The sequence below is a fragment of the Musca domestica genome, unplaced genomic scaffold, assembly GCF_030504385.1.
Source record: "Musca domestica strain aabys unplaced genomic scaffold, Musca_domestica.polishedcontigs.V.1.1 2, whole genome shotgun sequence".
Classification (NCBI taxonomy): Eukaryota; Metazoa; Arthropoda; class Insecta; order Diptera; family Muscidae; genus Musca; species Musca domestica.
The window spans coordinates 43795686-43809967 of record NW_026712249.1 but is presented as its reverse complement, the minus strand read 5'-3'; the positions used below and the strand labels follow the sequence as shown (position 1 = coordinate 43809967).

Below are 14282 nucleotides of genomic sequence, written 5' to 3'. Positions count from 1 at the left end.
TTTGTTTTATTAACTTTACGAGATTAGCGCTATGTTGTGAGTTTCTTTCTTTAAGGTAGTCTGTGAATGAGGTGAATGAGAATACACAAATAAATGGATGGAACTAATATTTATAAAACGATACATCTTTTTTATTTTGAACTATAAGTACGGCTACTGGGGTGGTGCAACAATCACTTCTATCTCCGTTTTGGTCTCTGATGCCGGCTGTATGGACCCGAACTAGTTTTGTGATATGGACGTCGTTGCGTTGTGGTTGCAGTCTTGGCATCGCGATCTTTATTGAATTGGTATTTTTGTATTAGCGGTATGACTGGTCCCGCCGTTGGTTGACTAAAATCAATATCATCACCTTGTGATTCAATGGCTTTGAGTTTCTGCTCGATGGCTTTTATGGCTTCTTCGCGTGTTATTTTGCCTTCACGTTTGCCAGTGCCCAAGGCGGGTATTTCAATTTTGGGCTTCGGTCGTTCAAACTCATCCTACAAATTCAGGGTCAGATTTTTAGGACAAATTTCTCATTTTAACTAAATTTTTATGGTTTATACTTACATAATTTATATTTTTGGCTAATCTAACTGCAATGGGACGATTTAAGATCACATGGCCATTTAATTTTTCCAAGGCCACCATGGCGGAACTAGACTAAAAATGTGCAACAACAAAAGAAATTTCCAGATTAGTTATGCCCCAGTTTCACAAAACATATGTTGCCGTGGTCTACTTACCTTAGTGAAGGTAACAAACGCATAACCCCTAGATTGTCCCTGCAGGGGACCACCCTTATGGAAAAGCATATCAAATTTTTCTATCTCGCCACATTTTTGCATAACTTTCAGGAGGTGAAACCCATATTTCGAAAAAGAAAAGATTGAAACATTTGCAATTAGCTTTTGACGGATGGAAAGCAAACCAAATTTAGTGCTTCAACTTACTCGCTTAATCTGGGGTCTAAATTACCAACCCATATACGTCGGTCATCGGTTGTTGATGCAGTACTTGTAGAGGCCTTAAAATGTTAAAAATAATTGTTAAATTTTATTAAATAAATGGAATAAAATTTTATATTTACCATAGTCGCGTAAATGCTATAAATAAAGGCAACGAATACACACACACTGCTACAAAGCTAAATGACACTTCAGGCAACGTTGCCAGATGAAAATACATGTTCTTTTGACAACACAAGGATAGCTCACATAGCAACAATTATGACACACAACGTTGACTTACAATAGGAGTATTCAATGTTTGAATTCGTTAAGGGTGAGAGTACATAAAATGCTTATTTGACTGGCTTAAGTTATTGGCGGGCTTCTTTGGAAAAAAACAAAGGAGCGTACGGCAGAAAAAAAATGCGTTTTAGTTATTTTCACCTTAAGTCTCGGTCTACACACAATGCGTTTTAGGCGAAGGAGTAAATTACTCCCACGTCGCTATTTTACGTAATAATTTTTTTGATTGAAAAATGAATATATATTGGAGCTATACCCAAATATTAGATGATCTCGATAAAATTTTGCAAGTGTATTTCCGAGCTCTATAAAATATCTGGTACCAAATATCATTGTTGTCGAATGCGTATTACGAATGTGAGGGACCTAAAGACCAAATCGAATGAAATGCATATATGGGAGCTAAAGCTATATCTGAACAGATCTCCAAATTTGATGTACAGGTCAATGGGACTGATATCGATATATATGGGAGCTTTAACTTAATTTGAAGCGATCTTGATAAAATTTGGTAGAGGTATTTCTGGACTGTACCTGATATCTGGTACCAAATATCAAATCGGATAAAACATATATATATCAGAGCTATATCTTTATCTGAACCAAATTTAGTGTACTTGCTTCTAGACTTAATTCAGTTGAATGTGACAAAATTCAGAAAATTTGGGCTGATATTGGCCATTTATTGCACAATTAAACCGAAATCGGCTGAAGATTTATATGGGAGCTATATCAATATTTGAACCGATCTTGATCAAATTTTGCAGTGGTATTTCTGGGCTGTATCTGACATCTGGTACCAAATATCATTGTTGTCGAATGCATATTAGGAATGTGAGAAACTTAAACTCAAAATTTGGGCTTATATCAGCAATTAGGTGCACAATTAACCCGAAATCTGTTGAAGATATATGGGAGTTATATCTAAATATGATCCGATTATCACCAAATTCAATATTGTTCATCTTTGGGCCAAACAAATATTGTTTTAATTTCATCTCAATCGGATAATAAATGCGACCTGCATATTGTTCACAAGAATACATGGACAGCCGGACTGACACGCATAAATCGACTCAGAAAGTGATTCTATGAAGATCCTCAAAAGTAACTATGGGTCTATCTCGCTTCCTCCTCCATGTTACAAACAAATGCACAAATACATAATACCCTTACAACTATATGGTGTAGGATATAAAAATCATTGCTTGTCTATACTTGGTACTGGTGACAAAGTCAATAATAGCCTGCAGTGATTGAATGTGTACATTTCCTACAGCACAAAATACATGAATCGACGCAAAAATGATGAGTTCCTTAATTCAAAAACAGTTTCAACTGTTTGCGCCACAAACTTATTAACAAATTCAAAAAACACCGGCTTCAATACATCAGCATCTTATTTAGATGGATGTAGTCGGTACCATGGTACAATGAAGAGAAGGTAGGTCAACTTTGAAAAAATTGCAAGTATAGAGGTCTACCTGTTTGGCTTGTAATGTCAGAATTACTATCAAAACAATAAAAAAGCAAACAACTTGTTGCATTGATTTTGCATAAATAATTTAAAACCGCGAAAACTGAATGAATGGTCAAAATTTCTTTTCAATATCATGTTCTATATATCTCTTATGGTTTATTTCGCGACAAAAACTGTAGATTTTGTCGATGCATTCGTTGCAATAAGCATTTTGAAAACACCCGAATTTGAATATTTTCTGAACAATTTTTTACTATTGAAAAGAAGACTCACACATAAGCAAATGAAGTTGACATATTAAGCCAGATAAATAAAAAAATTTAAATCATATGGTAGTTCTGCCCTACCTTGAATTCATTGTACCATGGTCGGTACATTATTTTCTTTATACAAAGTTTCATTACACATTTCCACAGATCAAGAATTGAGCTGTATTAAATTTGCTGACACTTGTCGTACGATCTAAAATAAGATGCCCCTAACAAAATATAAATATGCTTTGCAACTGAATGGCAGCTATCAGCTGTTACTAATCACAACAAATACAAAATCATAACAAATAAGAGAACAATAACAAATATTTCCCCAATTTTGGGTTAAAAACATTAATTAAATGTTTTAAGTGTAGAAGTACAAAATATTGGACAAAAATGGAAATTACATTGGCTTTAATAAAACCCCATGTTGTACGTAACACGGTAGCTTTACGCCATTTACTCGATTTGATCAAGGACAACTTCCAAGTGCTGGAATCCAAAGAAGTTCACATTACGAAACAATTGTCGGAGAAATTTTATGCTGAGCATAAAGGAAAATTCTTTTACAATCGACTGACAACTTTTATGGGAAGGTAACAATTGAAAGAATGTTTGTAAGATAACTTGATTGTATTAATGGATAGCTCTTCCTCTTGGTGTCTTTTGCAGTGGTCCATCATATGCCTTGATTCTACAATCGGCAGACAGCATTGCCAAATGGCGTTCTTTGATGGGACCAACTAAGGTGTATAAAGCAATTTACTCGAATCCCGATTGTATTCGCGCCCTTTATGGACTGTCGGATACACGTAATGCTTGCCATGGTTCGGATAGTACAGAATCAGCAATGAAAGAAATATCAATATTATTCCCAGAATTTAATATGACCGAAGCATTGAATGCTGAAGATCAAAAAAGATGAAATATTGTTTATGTTATGTTATAAGTTATATTGTTAATGGTTATTAAAGTGTTAAGTGCCACAAAAATGTCGTACCATTTTCAAATGTTAAATGGGAACCTGTCAAATATCTTTTTATACCCTACACCACAAGGTGGTCAGGGTATTATGTCTTTGTGCATTTGTTTGTAACAGGCAGAAGGAAACGAGATAGACCCATAGTTCCTTTTGATGATCTGCATAGAATCACATTCTGAGTCGATTTATCCGTTCGTCCGTCTGTCCGTCCGTCCGTCCGTCTGTCCATGTATTTTTGTAAACAAAGTACAGGTCGCATTTATTGCCCGATCCAGATGAAATTTTGCAAAGATCTTTTGTTTGGCCTAAGGACGAACCCTATTGAAATTGGAGATAATCGGTAAAAATTTAGATATAGCTCCCATATATATCTTCGTCCGATTTGCCTTTTATTGTGCACCAAGCGTGTAATATCAACCCGAATTGTATGGAATTTTGCATATACATCCAAATTAGGCCTGAAAATATGTATGATCGAAATCGGTTCAGATATAGCCATAGCTCCCATATATATTGTTCATCCGATTTGTTATTTTTGTCCACCGCCGCCGTAATATGCACTATGCAACAACAATATTTGGGGAAATATATCAAATACAGCTCAGAAATATCTTTGCCAAATTTTATCGAGATCTGTTCAGATTTGGATAAAGCTCCCATATAAATCTTTATCCGATTTCAAATTAATTGTGCACCAAATGGGCAATACAAGTCCGAATTTAAAAGATACAAATGCTTCGTCATATTTAGTCCTTTGAACTTTAAATTATAATTATAATCATAGCGTGTATGATTGAATTCTCCCATAAAAACTTTTAATTGTTATGTGGAGCTCTACTTAATTAGCAAAATGGTGTAGGGTATCATAAAGTCGGCCTCGCTCGACTTTAAGACTTTCTTTACTGGTTTTTAATTGGTGATTAACTACTTCTATGAATGAAAAAGCATTCGTGCTTTGCTAGTGGAAGAGTGTGTCCTTCGCAATATGGATGAAGGCACCGGTGATGCAGTATTCTGCCCTAACCCAATCATTAACACTCATATAAGTTTGAGTTGGAGGTCGGAGAAGGCAGCAGACTGATATCTGCCTCAAGATGGGACAACAGTGATCCTGACTGCATTACCAGATATCTGCCCTCAAGATGGGACAACAGTGATCCTGACTACTCTAGACTATTCCCAAAATTTTTATTTGAACGCAATGGACCAAATGGAAAGTAGTTGACGAGAGAAGCAGTTACCGAATAAATGATTTGTGTAATTTATCGAAACAATAATTATATCCCATAATATTAGTTGTGTTCCAGTACTTTTTTAGCAGTAAAACTAGCAGAAGAGAGAACAGTTCGAAATGTCATTCTCATTTAGGTTTGCTCAAAAAATAAGGGAACGGAAAATTTGCAGAAATGCGATAAAATGTCAACATTCAAAATTCCAAAAGTAAACAGCCTAAATCGGACTGGTGAAACCTTACTGAAAAGAGCGCCAACATTTGAAAATGAGTATTGAAGACGATAAGTTAAAATTAATAATTTATAATAATAATTAATAATCTGATTCCTCATTCAGCTAGTCCTCTTCACTGCTGGAATCATCCAAAAGTGAATACATCAGTTGCTCCATATTTTCTCTTTTTGTTTTTTGCACGACAAATATTAGTTTTTCCTTTAGTTTTCAAGTTGATCATTTTCTTTATTGAAATGTATCAATACATTTTTCAACCTTGTTAGCCCTGCCAATTAAATGTCAAATTTACAATATGCACATTTCTGCTCGGCCAAATTCATGTAGCTAAAACAAGCAGAAATGTGCACCACTCAGCGCCATTTTTTTCTCGAGAGAGCGGCAAGTTTTGCTAGATTTTGGAGTATGGGAACGCGTTGTAGCAGAATTAGTGCTAATTAGTACTAATTTGCAGGTTCTGGAACACAACTATTATATATACATGATAAGCACATATCGGTTTTATTATATAAATCGGCAGGCTAGCCCAAATGTTTTAATGAAATTGACCACCATTCACGAAAAAGCGGTTTACGGAATGGATTATAGTTTTGGGTCGGTGATTACGTTTGTAACATGGAAGTGGAAACGAGATAGACCCATAGTTACATTTGAGGATCTTCATAGAATCAATTTCTGAATAGTGGACCTACAATACCAAAGGTCCTACAGACATAACACATATTTGAGTAAAATTTTGTCAACCGACTTCATTTCCTTCAAAAGCTAGAGTGATTTCCACTGACGGACAGACGGATAGACGAGCGGACATCCCTAAATCGACATAGAAATTTATGCTGATTAAGAATATATATACTTTGTGGGGTCTAAAATATATCTTTCGAGGAATGACTAACTTAATATATAAAAAATATATAAAAAATAATAATATAAAAAAAATATATTATAAAAAGAAAATTAACTCAAAAATTAATACTATGTTATATCAAGATATTGTGACCAGTGACATCTATTGTCAAATTGTTGCAATTCAATATGTTACAATATGTTGTCTTTGCTAACAATCTAGTAGATAATTAAACCATTCGCTATGGTACAAATTTGTTATTCAACTCTACAATATGGTTTACATGGAGAGATCCATATAAAGAGAAAAATTGCTGGTGGTGAATAGAAAATTATTTACCTTATTTCGTTTTTAAACTAAGATACAATCCATAGTGAAATACTGCCCACAAAAGTCTCCACAGCTTTTATGTTCCACACAAAGTTAGACTTACTTTGCTCAAGCTTTTCACGAGAATTTATCGCTGTACCGAACTTTAAATATTTTTTTTCATTAGAGACACACACACACGCGACATTTCAGATACACAGAACACAACATCACACAATATAAGCGAAAAATGGTATTTTGCAACCAACAATTTTAAGGAATATTTTTAAGAAATTAAATAATTTAATTAAATTAGAAGTTTATTTAACCGAACGAAAAATTCTTATTGCACCCGATCACATTTTCCGAAACCGCACCGATTTATTTAAATATTCCTTTTAATATTTTTGCATAACTTATAAATTTACGAAAAAACCAACATCTGAACACATTGATCTTCAAACAAAACAGTAGTTATGAATATATTATTTGATAACACTTTTCGAAACCGTACCGAGTCATTTTACTTTTGCATTTATTTCACACTTTAAATCCGTTTATGAAATTCCCGAGAAAACACGTCCGTCCATTTTAATCGCCGCCGCTGAACTGATTTCGTTTGTTTCATTTTCTAATTTGCCTACCATCAATCTTAAGGAAGTGAAAAAGAAACAGCAATATAGTCAACAATGTTGCTCGAAAATAAAAATGCGCCAATTTTGCGAATTTTGGCGCGAACTCATTTCCCCTGCATAAGCATAAGATCATTGCCCATTAAAAGGTAATGGAGTTTATGTTGTGCAAGCAGGACCTACTTAAAATGAGAAAAGAGTAAGCTATATAGTTGCTGTAACTCGAGATCTCATTCTTAGCTTAAAAACTGGAAGAGGAAACTATACATAAAGCTTACTCATACACACACACTTGTCGCGAACATGTTTGATGCATGAAACAACAAAGCATTTTTTCTGATTAGAGACGGAAAAGGATATAAACGCCTTTTTATTTGACTCACGACACACTACGCATGGCATACAAGTTGTTGGTTGCAACACGTTGGAAACTTAATGTTGCAGAACTGTTGTGAATGTGTATTGTATTAAAATTAAGAGAGTGGGGGTTTTCTGCAAAAACTTAAAACAATTTACTTTATTTCTTAATGCTCCACCTCATTCAGTATTGCCAACTCTATTTAATTCATAATAAGAAAGCGATTTTAAAATTTTGTGCGTTTTTATAAATCACATATCGTCGTGTGCAAAAAGAGGCTCACATCTCAATCTCAATGAAGGTCCAGAATCTGGAATTTCTTATATAATTCAAAGCTCTCTATTAATAAAATCTACTTGGAGTGTTCCACAACCCAAACTGAATAGTAGACAGACATTCCTAGCTATGTCGGAGAGTGAAATTATGAGGAAATTTTCCGCGAATTCAGAATTAAAACTTTTTTGAACTAAAATAGGAGATATATGGTACATAAGGTATAAAATTTCTTTGCTTACAGACTAATGACGAAATTTGATGTAGAATAATTCTTCCATTGACACTATCATCAAAAAAAGTATTAAGGGAGATAATTTTTTAAATTATCAGCAAAAAACGTAACTTATATATATGCTTTGTTTAAGATATATTGAAATTCTACACAAGGACTTCTTTGTGGGTGCTTTACCCCCTCGATATCGTATATCCCCCATGCAACGGTACCCCTATTATTCGCTATTTTCATGATTTTAGCGACAGTTTTAGTGAAATAGTTTCAAATTCCTTATTTATTATTCGAAATGGAAAAAAATGCGCATGTCGGGCCACGTCTTCATATAGCCGCCATATAACGATACCTCCCGATATTCTGCATTTTCTAAAACCTGAAACACAAAATTGTCTATGTAGGTTACTGTCTTCAAGGAGCCCACATATAACTGCGCCTCCCTTTATTATGTGTTTTAATGATACTAGCGACATTATTTACCGGAATCGTTTCAAATTTCGAATTTTAAGTATGTAATGGGACAACAAATTACTTATGCAGAACCACGTCTTCATATTGTCCCCATATAACGGTTTTCCTTTGAGCGGTATTTGTTGACGGAATTTTTTGGGAATTTTTCAAGTTCCTTTAAAATGGTACAGGGTTTTAAAAGTTCGGCCCGAAATTAGCTGCTTTTTTACTTGTTAGCTGTACTTTCATATTCAATTTCAATTTTGTCGCACATTGTAATTGACCAATCACAATAAATTTTACTATGGAAAACATAAGTTAAATTCATCTCACTACACCTCCCGATATTCCTTATTTTAAATCCCCTGTAGCACAAAAATTGACAATGTATGATAGCGCCCATTTCCCGCTACTGTCAGCTTTATGGTATTTTTAAGACTTGGCTGAGGGATTCAGTAATATCATTGTCTTCTGTACAAATTTTGATATTATATAAAATATGTAAAGCAGATTTCAAATCAAAAATGAATCAATCATTCTCAAAGACAAATAAATTACCACACCAATAATACTTCGCACGCATTGGAAAAAAATTATTTTATTTTTCCTTTTTCTTTCGCTTCACACATTTTCGATGTTACCATAACAAAAAAAGCAACGAATGTAAGTCAAATCAGTAGAATAGCAAACATTTTTGTGTGATTCGTCAATTATAAATTATTGGTGAAGAAATCGTTAAAATGACAATAAATCGAAAAATCTGGCAACACTGATCGTGACATAAACTGAAATATTCTATGAGAAATTATCAAGTTTATGCGCAAAAAGAGAGAGGAAAGAGCAACTTTATCTCCGCTCTCTTACCAAAACCAATAAATTAGAGATGAAACTCATAAGTTTTTGAAACATGATTTATGGTTGTCTCGTTCTGTTTTAGCAGGGGTGCTCAAGAAGAAATATCTCTTTTCAGTCAAATTTCTCTTTGCTTATTTAAATCAAGAACAAAACAGTGTTAAGTCATTATTTATACAAATATTTTTTATCCATTTGCTTTATAAATTATTTTGGAAAACATTCCTATTTAAAAACAATTAAATAGAACCGTAAAATATAAAGAACAAGTTAAAAAGCAGTAATAATACCCTCCACCATTTGCAACGAATTTGGAAATTTTCAAAAAATAAAATCCTTAAAAAATTCTGTTAAAATTTTAAAAATACCGAATATAGCCGTTATTTTGGGGTCTATACGACGTGGACATACATAGGCATTGTTTGTCATAAGCCGCTACCATATTCAAATTCGAAACTTGAAATAAACGGTGAATAATGTAGCTAAAATCATCAAAATACCGAATATAGGGAGGTACCGTTATATGGGGGCTATACGAAGACCTGGACCTGCACAGACAATTTTCTGCCACTGAATGTAGTTCCCATAACGAACTTCAAATACCAATTTTAAAACAATTCCGGTGAATAATGTCGCTAAAATCATCAAAATACCGAATATAGGGAGGTACCGTTATATGGGGGCTATATGAAGACGTGGACCTGCACAGACAATTTTCTGTCTTAGGGTGTAGTATCCATTTTGAACTTCAAATACCAAATTTGAAACAATTCCCCTGAATAATGTCGCTAAAATCATCAAAATACCGAATATAGGGAGGTACCGTTATATGGGGGCTATATGAAAACGTGGACCTTCATGGCCCATTTACGAACTTAACCTGCCTACTAGAAAAATAAACATGTGTGCAAAATTTTAGCCACCTATCTCAATTCATTCGAAAGATAGCGTGATTAGAACAGACAGACAGACAGACGGACAGACAGACAGACGGACATAGCTAAATCGACTTAGAATTTTACGCTGATCAAGAATATATATACTTTGTTGGGTCTGATATGAGTATTTCGAGGAGTTACAAACGGAATGACAAAGTTAATATACCCTCCATAGTATGGTGGAGGGTATAAAAATGCAACAAAGTCAAACGCTATAATGTTTACATTTTTTTTTTAATTTTATTGAATGAAAGCTAAAAAATGTCGAAAATAGCACCAAATTTTAGAATAAGTTTAGATTTGTTCGACTTGGTCACTTTTGGTATGAATTATTATCTCACCCTGTATATACTTTGTGAGGTCTAAAATGTATATTTCGATGTGTTACAAGGACAAACTAGATATAGCCTACATACTATGGTGGAGGATATAAAATATAAGAAATAAAACACACATAATTAAGTTTTTGTAAAACTTTATTTATGAAAAGTTCTTCAATTAGTAATACATTCTTCTTTCTTAAAAAAAAAATCAGACTTAAACTAAAATTTATATAATTATATTCCAAAAATATATACGTGTGTGTGTATTGGTTTCTATACATATTCTGTATATACTCAACAAAATACTTAATAAAAATATAATAATAATTAGTATATTCCAAGAGAAAATGGTTATAAAAAAGATTTCAATAAAACGAGAAAAAAATGCATAAAACCGAAAATCTGTGTGTGTGTTGGTTTGTTTGGGCAATTTCAATTTTCATTTAGTATTTTGTCTTTTAGGTTTGGTTTCCTATGTATGTATATAATATGTATATTTAAACTTAATGCTTAACTAAATTGTAATATATTGCTTAAGAAGCTTAAAAATTATTTAATTGATAACAACATTTAGTGTTTGGTATTAATTTTTGGCGGGTTTTCTCTTTTCTTTTTCTTACTAATGCAAATAAATTTTGTTGCTGCATTTTTTTTTCCACAAAATACATCTATTCAATACATATCTAGCGATTTTGTTTTTTGTTCAATTAATGCCTAAAGCAGTCCTACGAATTCTTGGATTTTCACAACAATAGAAAACAAATAGTTGAGTTTTATTTTTTCTTTAAAAAAAAAATATTAGAGGTCTGTTCACTCTGAAGGTATTGAAATTAAATTCGATGGAATTGCCATAAACTTGGGACCTGTAGGAATATTCTGTAGCTTTTTTAACAACTTTACTCATTGCTTAAATTATAAAAAAAACATTTGTTTGTTTTGTTGACACGAGTAGCTAATAGTTACAGAATACACCTTCTGTTCCAGAACTTGCAAGAATTTATTAGTTATGCAACTTCTTCCTTTGTCATAAAAGAAAAATCGGATATCGTATTAAAATTTTTAAATTCTTGTAGGATCTGGAACAAGGTCTTTATGTTTCTTAATACAGTATTTGTATAATTCCAACAATACATGACTGAATTAAAATTTAAAACACAGTGATTTATAGCAATTCGACAAAATTTGATTTCAAATCTATTCAGAGAAACAGGATGTTGGTAACATTTTCCAATTCTTTTTTAAGGTCACTACAGAAACATAATATTATTTTTTAAAATAGTTTCAAAACTCAATTTTTATGTACTCAATTAGGGCCCAAGGCCGATAATGAATGATACATTAGGTCACTTCTCGTGGCATTATTGACACATTTAAAAAGTCTACCAAATTTTAATCAAATCAAAATTAAATAAACCTTTTAAATATTTCAATGATGCCACTTGGGACCCCCAGTCAGCCTCAGATCTTTTGCGAAATCCAGTTTACGTTTGTTATCCTTACACTAAAATTACATTGTCAGACCAGTGTTTCAATTCGTTTCATATAGCAAATCCTTTACTTTGCGTTTGTTTTTATTGTTTCCTTTCATTACAAAAAAAAAAAAACATTTCTATAAATAAAGTTGTATAAAAACATTTTGAATATCTGGTGTTGACAACAAAGCCTAAAAATATTTTTCAAAAAATTATGTGTATAGTATATATATTTGCTGTTTTCTGTTTTTTTTTTTTTTGAATACCAGCTACTTTTTTAAAAGCAACAATAGTTTTTTTTTGTTTTCAAAATATTTTGCACTTTTTTTGATATTTTTCTGTAGTATTTTCTTTTTTGTTTCTTAAAATCTACAAAATATATAATTTTAATTAAATATGTTTACATAGTTGTTTTTTTCTTTCTTTTGTAATTTGTTGTAATATGAATGTTTGGTTTTCAAGTATATCTTAATATTTTTTGACTTTTTCTTTTTGTTTGTTTCCTTCAAAGAATATTTGTGTCAAAAACTATTTTATAGTTTTCTCAGTAACATTTTCTTTTCTTTCAACTAACTATCCATAGCGTTTCGTTTGGTTGTTTTTTGATTGGGCATCAACTTGAGCAGATTGAGAAGCCATCGTTACCGGTTCTCAATCGAACAATGCCATGCTGGAGGTGGGCACAACTTCCAATAACAATTGCAGGAACAAAGTTACTTTGTCTGGAAAGAAAAGAAAATTTTTTATTAAAATGTTTTAAAGCAAAAAGGGGCTTACAACATTATTATAAAATTGTCAGGTCAAATCATAATTGTTAACGAATATTTTTATAAAGTATTTCTTGTTTGGGAATCAACGATGAGACGAAACTGTGGAAGTTATAATCTTGAAATTTTGTACTTGGCATTTAGGAAAATTTTACAGAAAGGGTACAACAAGTACTAAAATGTAGTTAAAATTATAGAATTTATATTGGACAAACGGAATGAGCTAGAATTGTGGATTTTAGAACGAGCGTCACTGATGGAGTGCAGGATAGATGTACCAAAGGAAATTTGGAAATTCGAACTTTAAGATTACAAAAAGTTCTAAAATGTGACCAAACTTCTAGAATGAAACAATTTGGTGTTATGTGAATGGATAGAAAATTTTGGTATGAGAGCCAGGGTTAGCAAGTAAGTTTGATATATAAAGTTGGTTTGGGAAATGTGTACTAAGTGTGCGAACTGTACTAAATGACACTTAATTTGGAACAATTGGGTTAAGGGTGAACGGATGAAGCTGAAATCTGAAATTTGGTATTAGAGTCGCTCTTCATATGTAGCCTGTACATATGAAGGTGTTTTCGGAAATATGTTCTATAATTGTACGAAAAGTATAGAATGGTACTATATTTAGTATTGGATGAAGGGATAAAGATAAAATTCTGAAATTTCATATTTAAATTACTGATGGTTTCTGTGTTTAAGAGTTTTCGATTATTTGGAAATGCATCCTTTATTTGTACGAAGACTACTAAATGGTACTAAATTTGATATTGGACGAAAAAAGTACTTAACAGTACTAAGTTTGGTATTGGCTGATGGAATAAAGCTGAAATCCTGAAATTTGATTTAGATGTTAATATTGGTGTCTGTGGTAATGTATACCATAATTGTCCGAATAGTACTATGTTTTTGGCTATTGGATGTAGGGATAGAGCTGAAATCATCAAATTTGATATTTAGGGTCTGTTGGTATCAGGAATTGAGATATGGAGGTGGTTTTGCAAATATGTACTATAATTGTACGAAATGTACTAAATGGATCAGTGTTGGTATCTGGGATGGAGGGATGTAAATTGCTTATAAAATTTGATATTTTCTAAGAGCGTAATGTATTTCAAAGTGCCTTAGATTTTTCTGTCCTTCCGTTGATATTTTAAATGGTCTAGAATACGTTTTTCTTTTCGAAAAATATTTTAAAGGACTTGAAGCTTATGGATTTATTTGATATGTTTTAAAAACCCATCAACCCCGAGTATGGACATTAAGAAATTGGACAGCATATGGCTTTTAGTTTCCACAATTCAGTATTTGAAAAATATTCTATTTTTGTAAAAGCTATAAGGGTTTTTGACTTGACAAAGGCTTAAATTTTAAATTTTTTCGAGATCGGTTTAGAATTAGATGTAGCTCATAT

The 14282-nt window shown here is 32.5% G+C and overlaps 3 protein-coding genes across 5 annotated transcripts in view; 1 reads left to right on the top strand and 2 right to left on the bottom strand.

Moving 5' to 3' along the window:
• Nucleotides 1-30: 30 nt before the first annotated feature.
• Nucleotides 31-1166, bottom strand: LOC101894441 (probable RNA-binding protein 18). Of its 2 annotated transcripts, none has more exons than XM_005186173.4 (5): nucleotides 1073-1166; nucleotides 936-1009; nucleotides 729-849; nucleotides 553-645; nucleotides 31-482 (listed from the first exon to the last, which is right to left on the bottom strand). In XM_005186173.4, the coding sequence occupies exons 1-5, from the start codon at nucleotides 1073-1075 to the stop codon at nucleotides 180-182; spliced, it is 594 nt and encodes a 197-aa protein (XP_005186230.2). In that variant the 5' UTR covers nucleotides 1076-1166; the 3' UTR covers nucleotides 31-179. The 2 variants fall into 2 exon arrangements, with proteins under 2 accessions (XP_005186230.2, XP_058978179.1); XM_059122196.1 differs by having other exon boundaries at nucleotides 729-832; nucleotides 1073-1143.
• A 2072-nt stretch (nucleotides 1167-3238) lies between these two features.
• On the top strand, nucleotides 3239-3964 carry LOC101894717 (nucleoside diphosphate kinase 6). Its single transcript, XM_005186175.4, has 2 exons — nucleotides 3239-3565; nucleotides 3642-3964. The coding sequence occupies exons 1-2, from the start codon at nucleotides 3366-3368 to the stop codon at nucleotides 3892-3894; spliced, it is 453 nt and encodes a 150-aa protein (XP_005186232.2). The 5' UTR covers nucleotides 3239-3365; the 3' UTR covers nucleotides 3895-3964.
• A 6931-nt stretch (nucleotides 3965-10895) lies between these two features.
• LOC101894878 (b(0,+)-type amino acid transporter 1) overlaps nucleotides 10896-14282 on the bottom strand; it is a 97180-nt gene continuing 93793 nt past the window's right edge. For both annotated transcript variants that reach the window (XM_011295349.3, XM_005186176.4), the window contains exon 8: nucleotides 10896-12823. In XM_011295349.3, coding sequence (XP_011293651.1) covers nucleotides 12753-12823 — 71 coding nt within the window. In that variant the 3' untranslated portion in view covers nucleotides 10896-12752. The remainder of the gene's footprint in view (nucleotides 12824-14282) is intronic.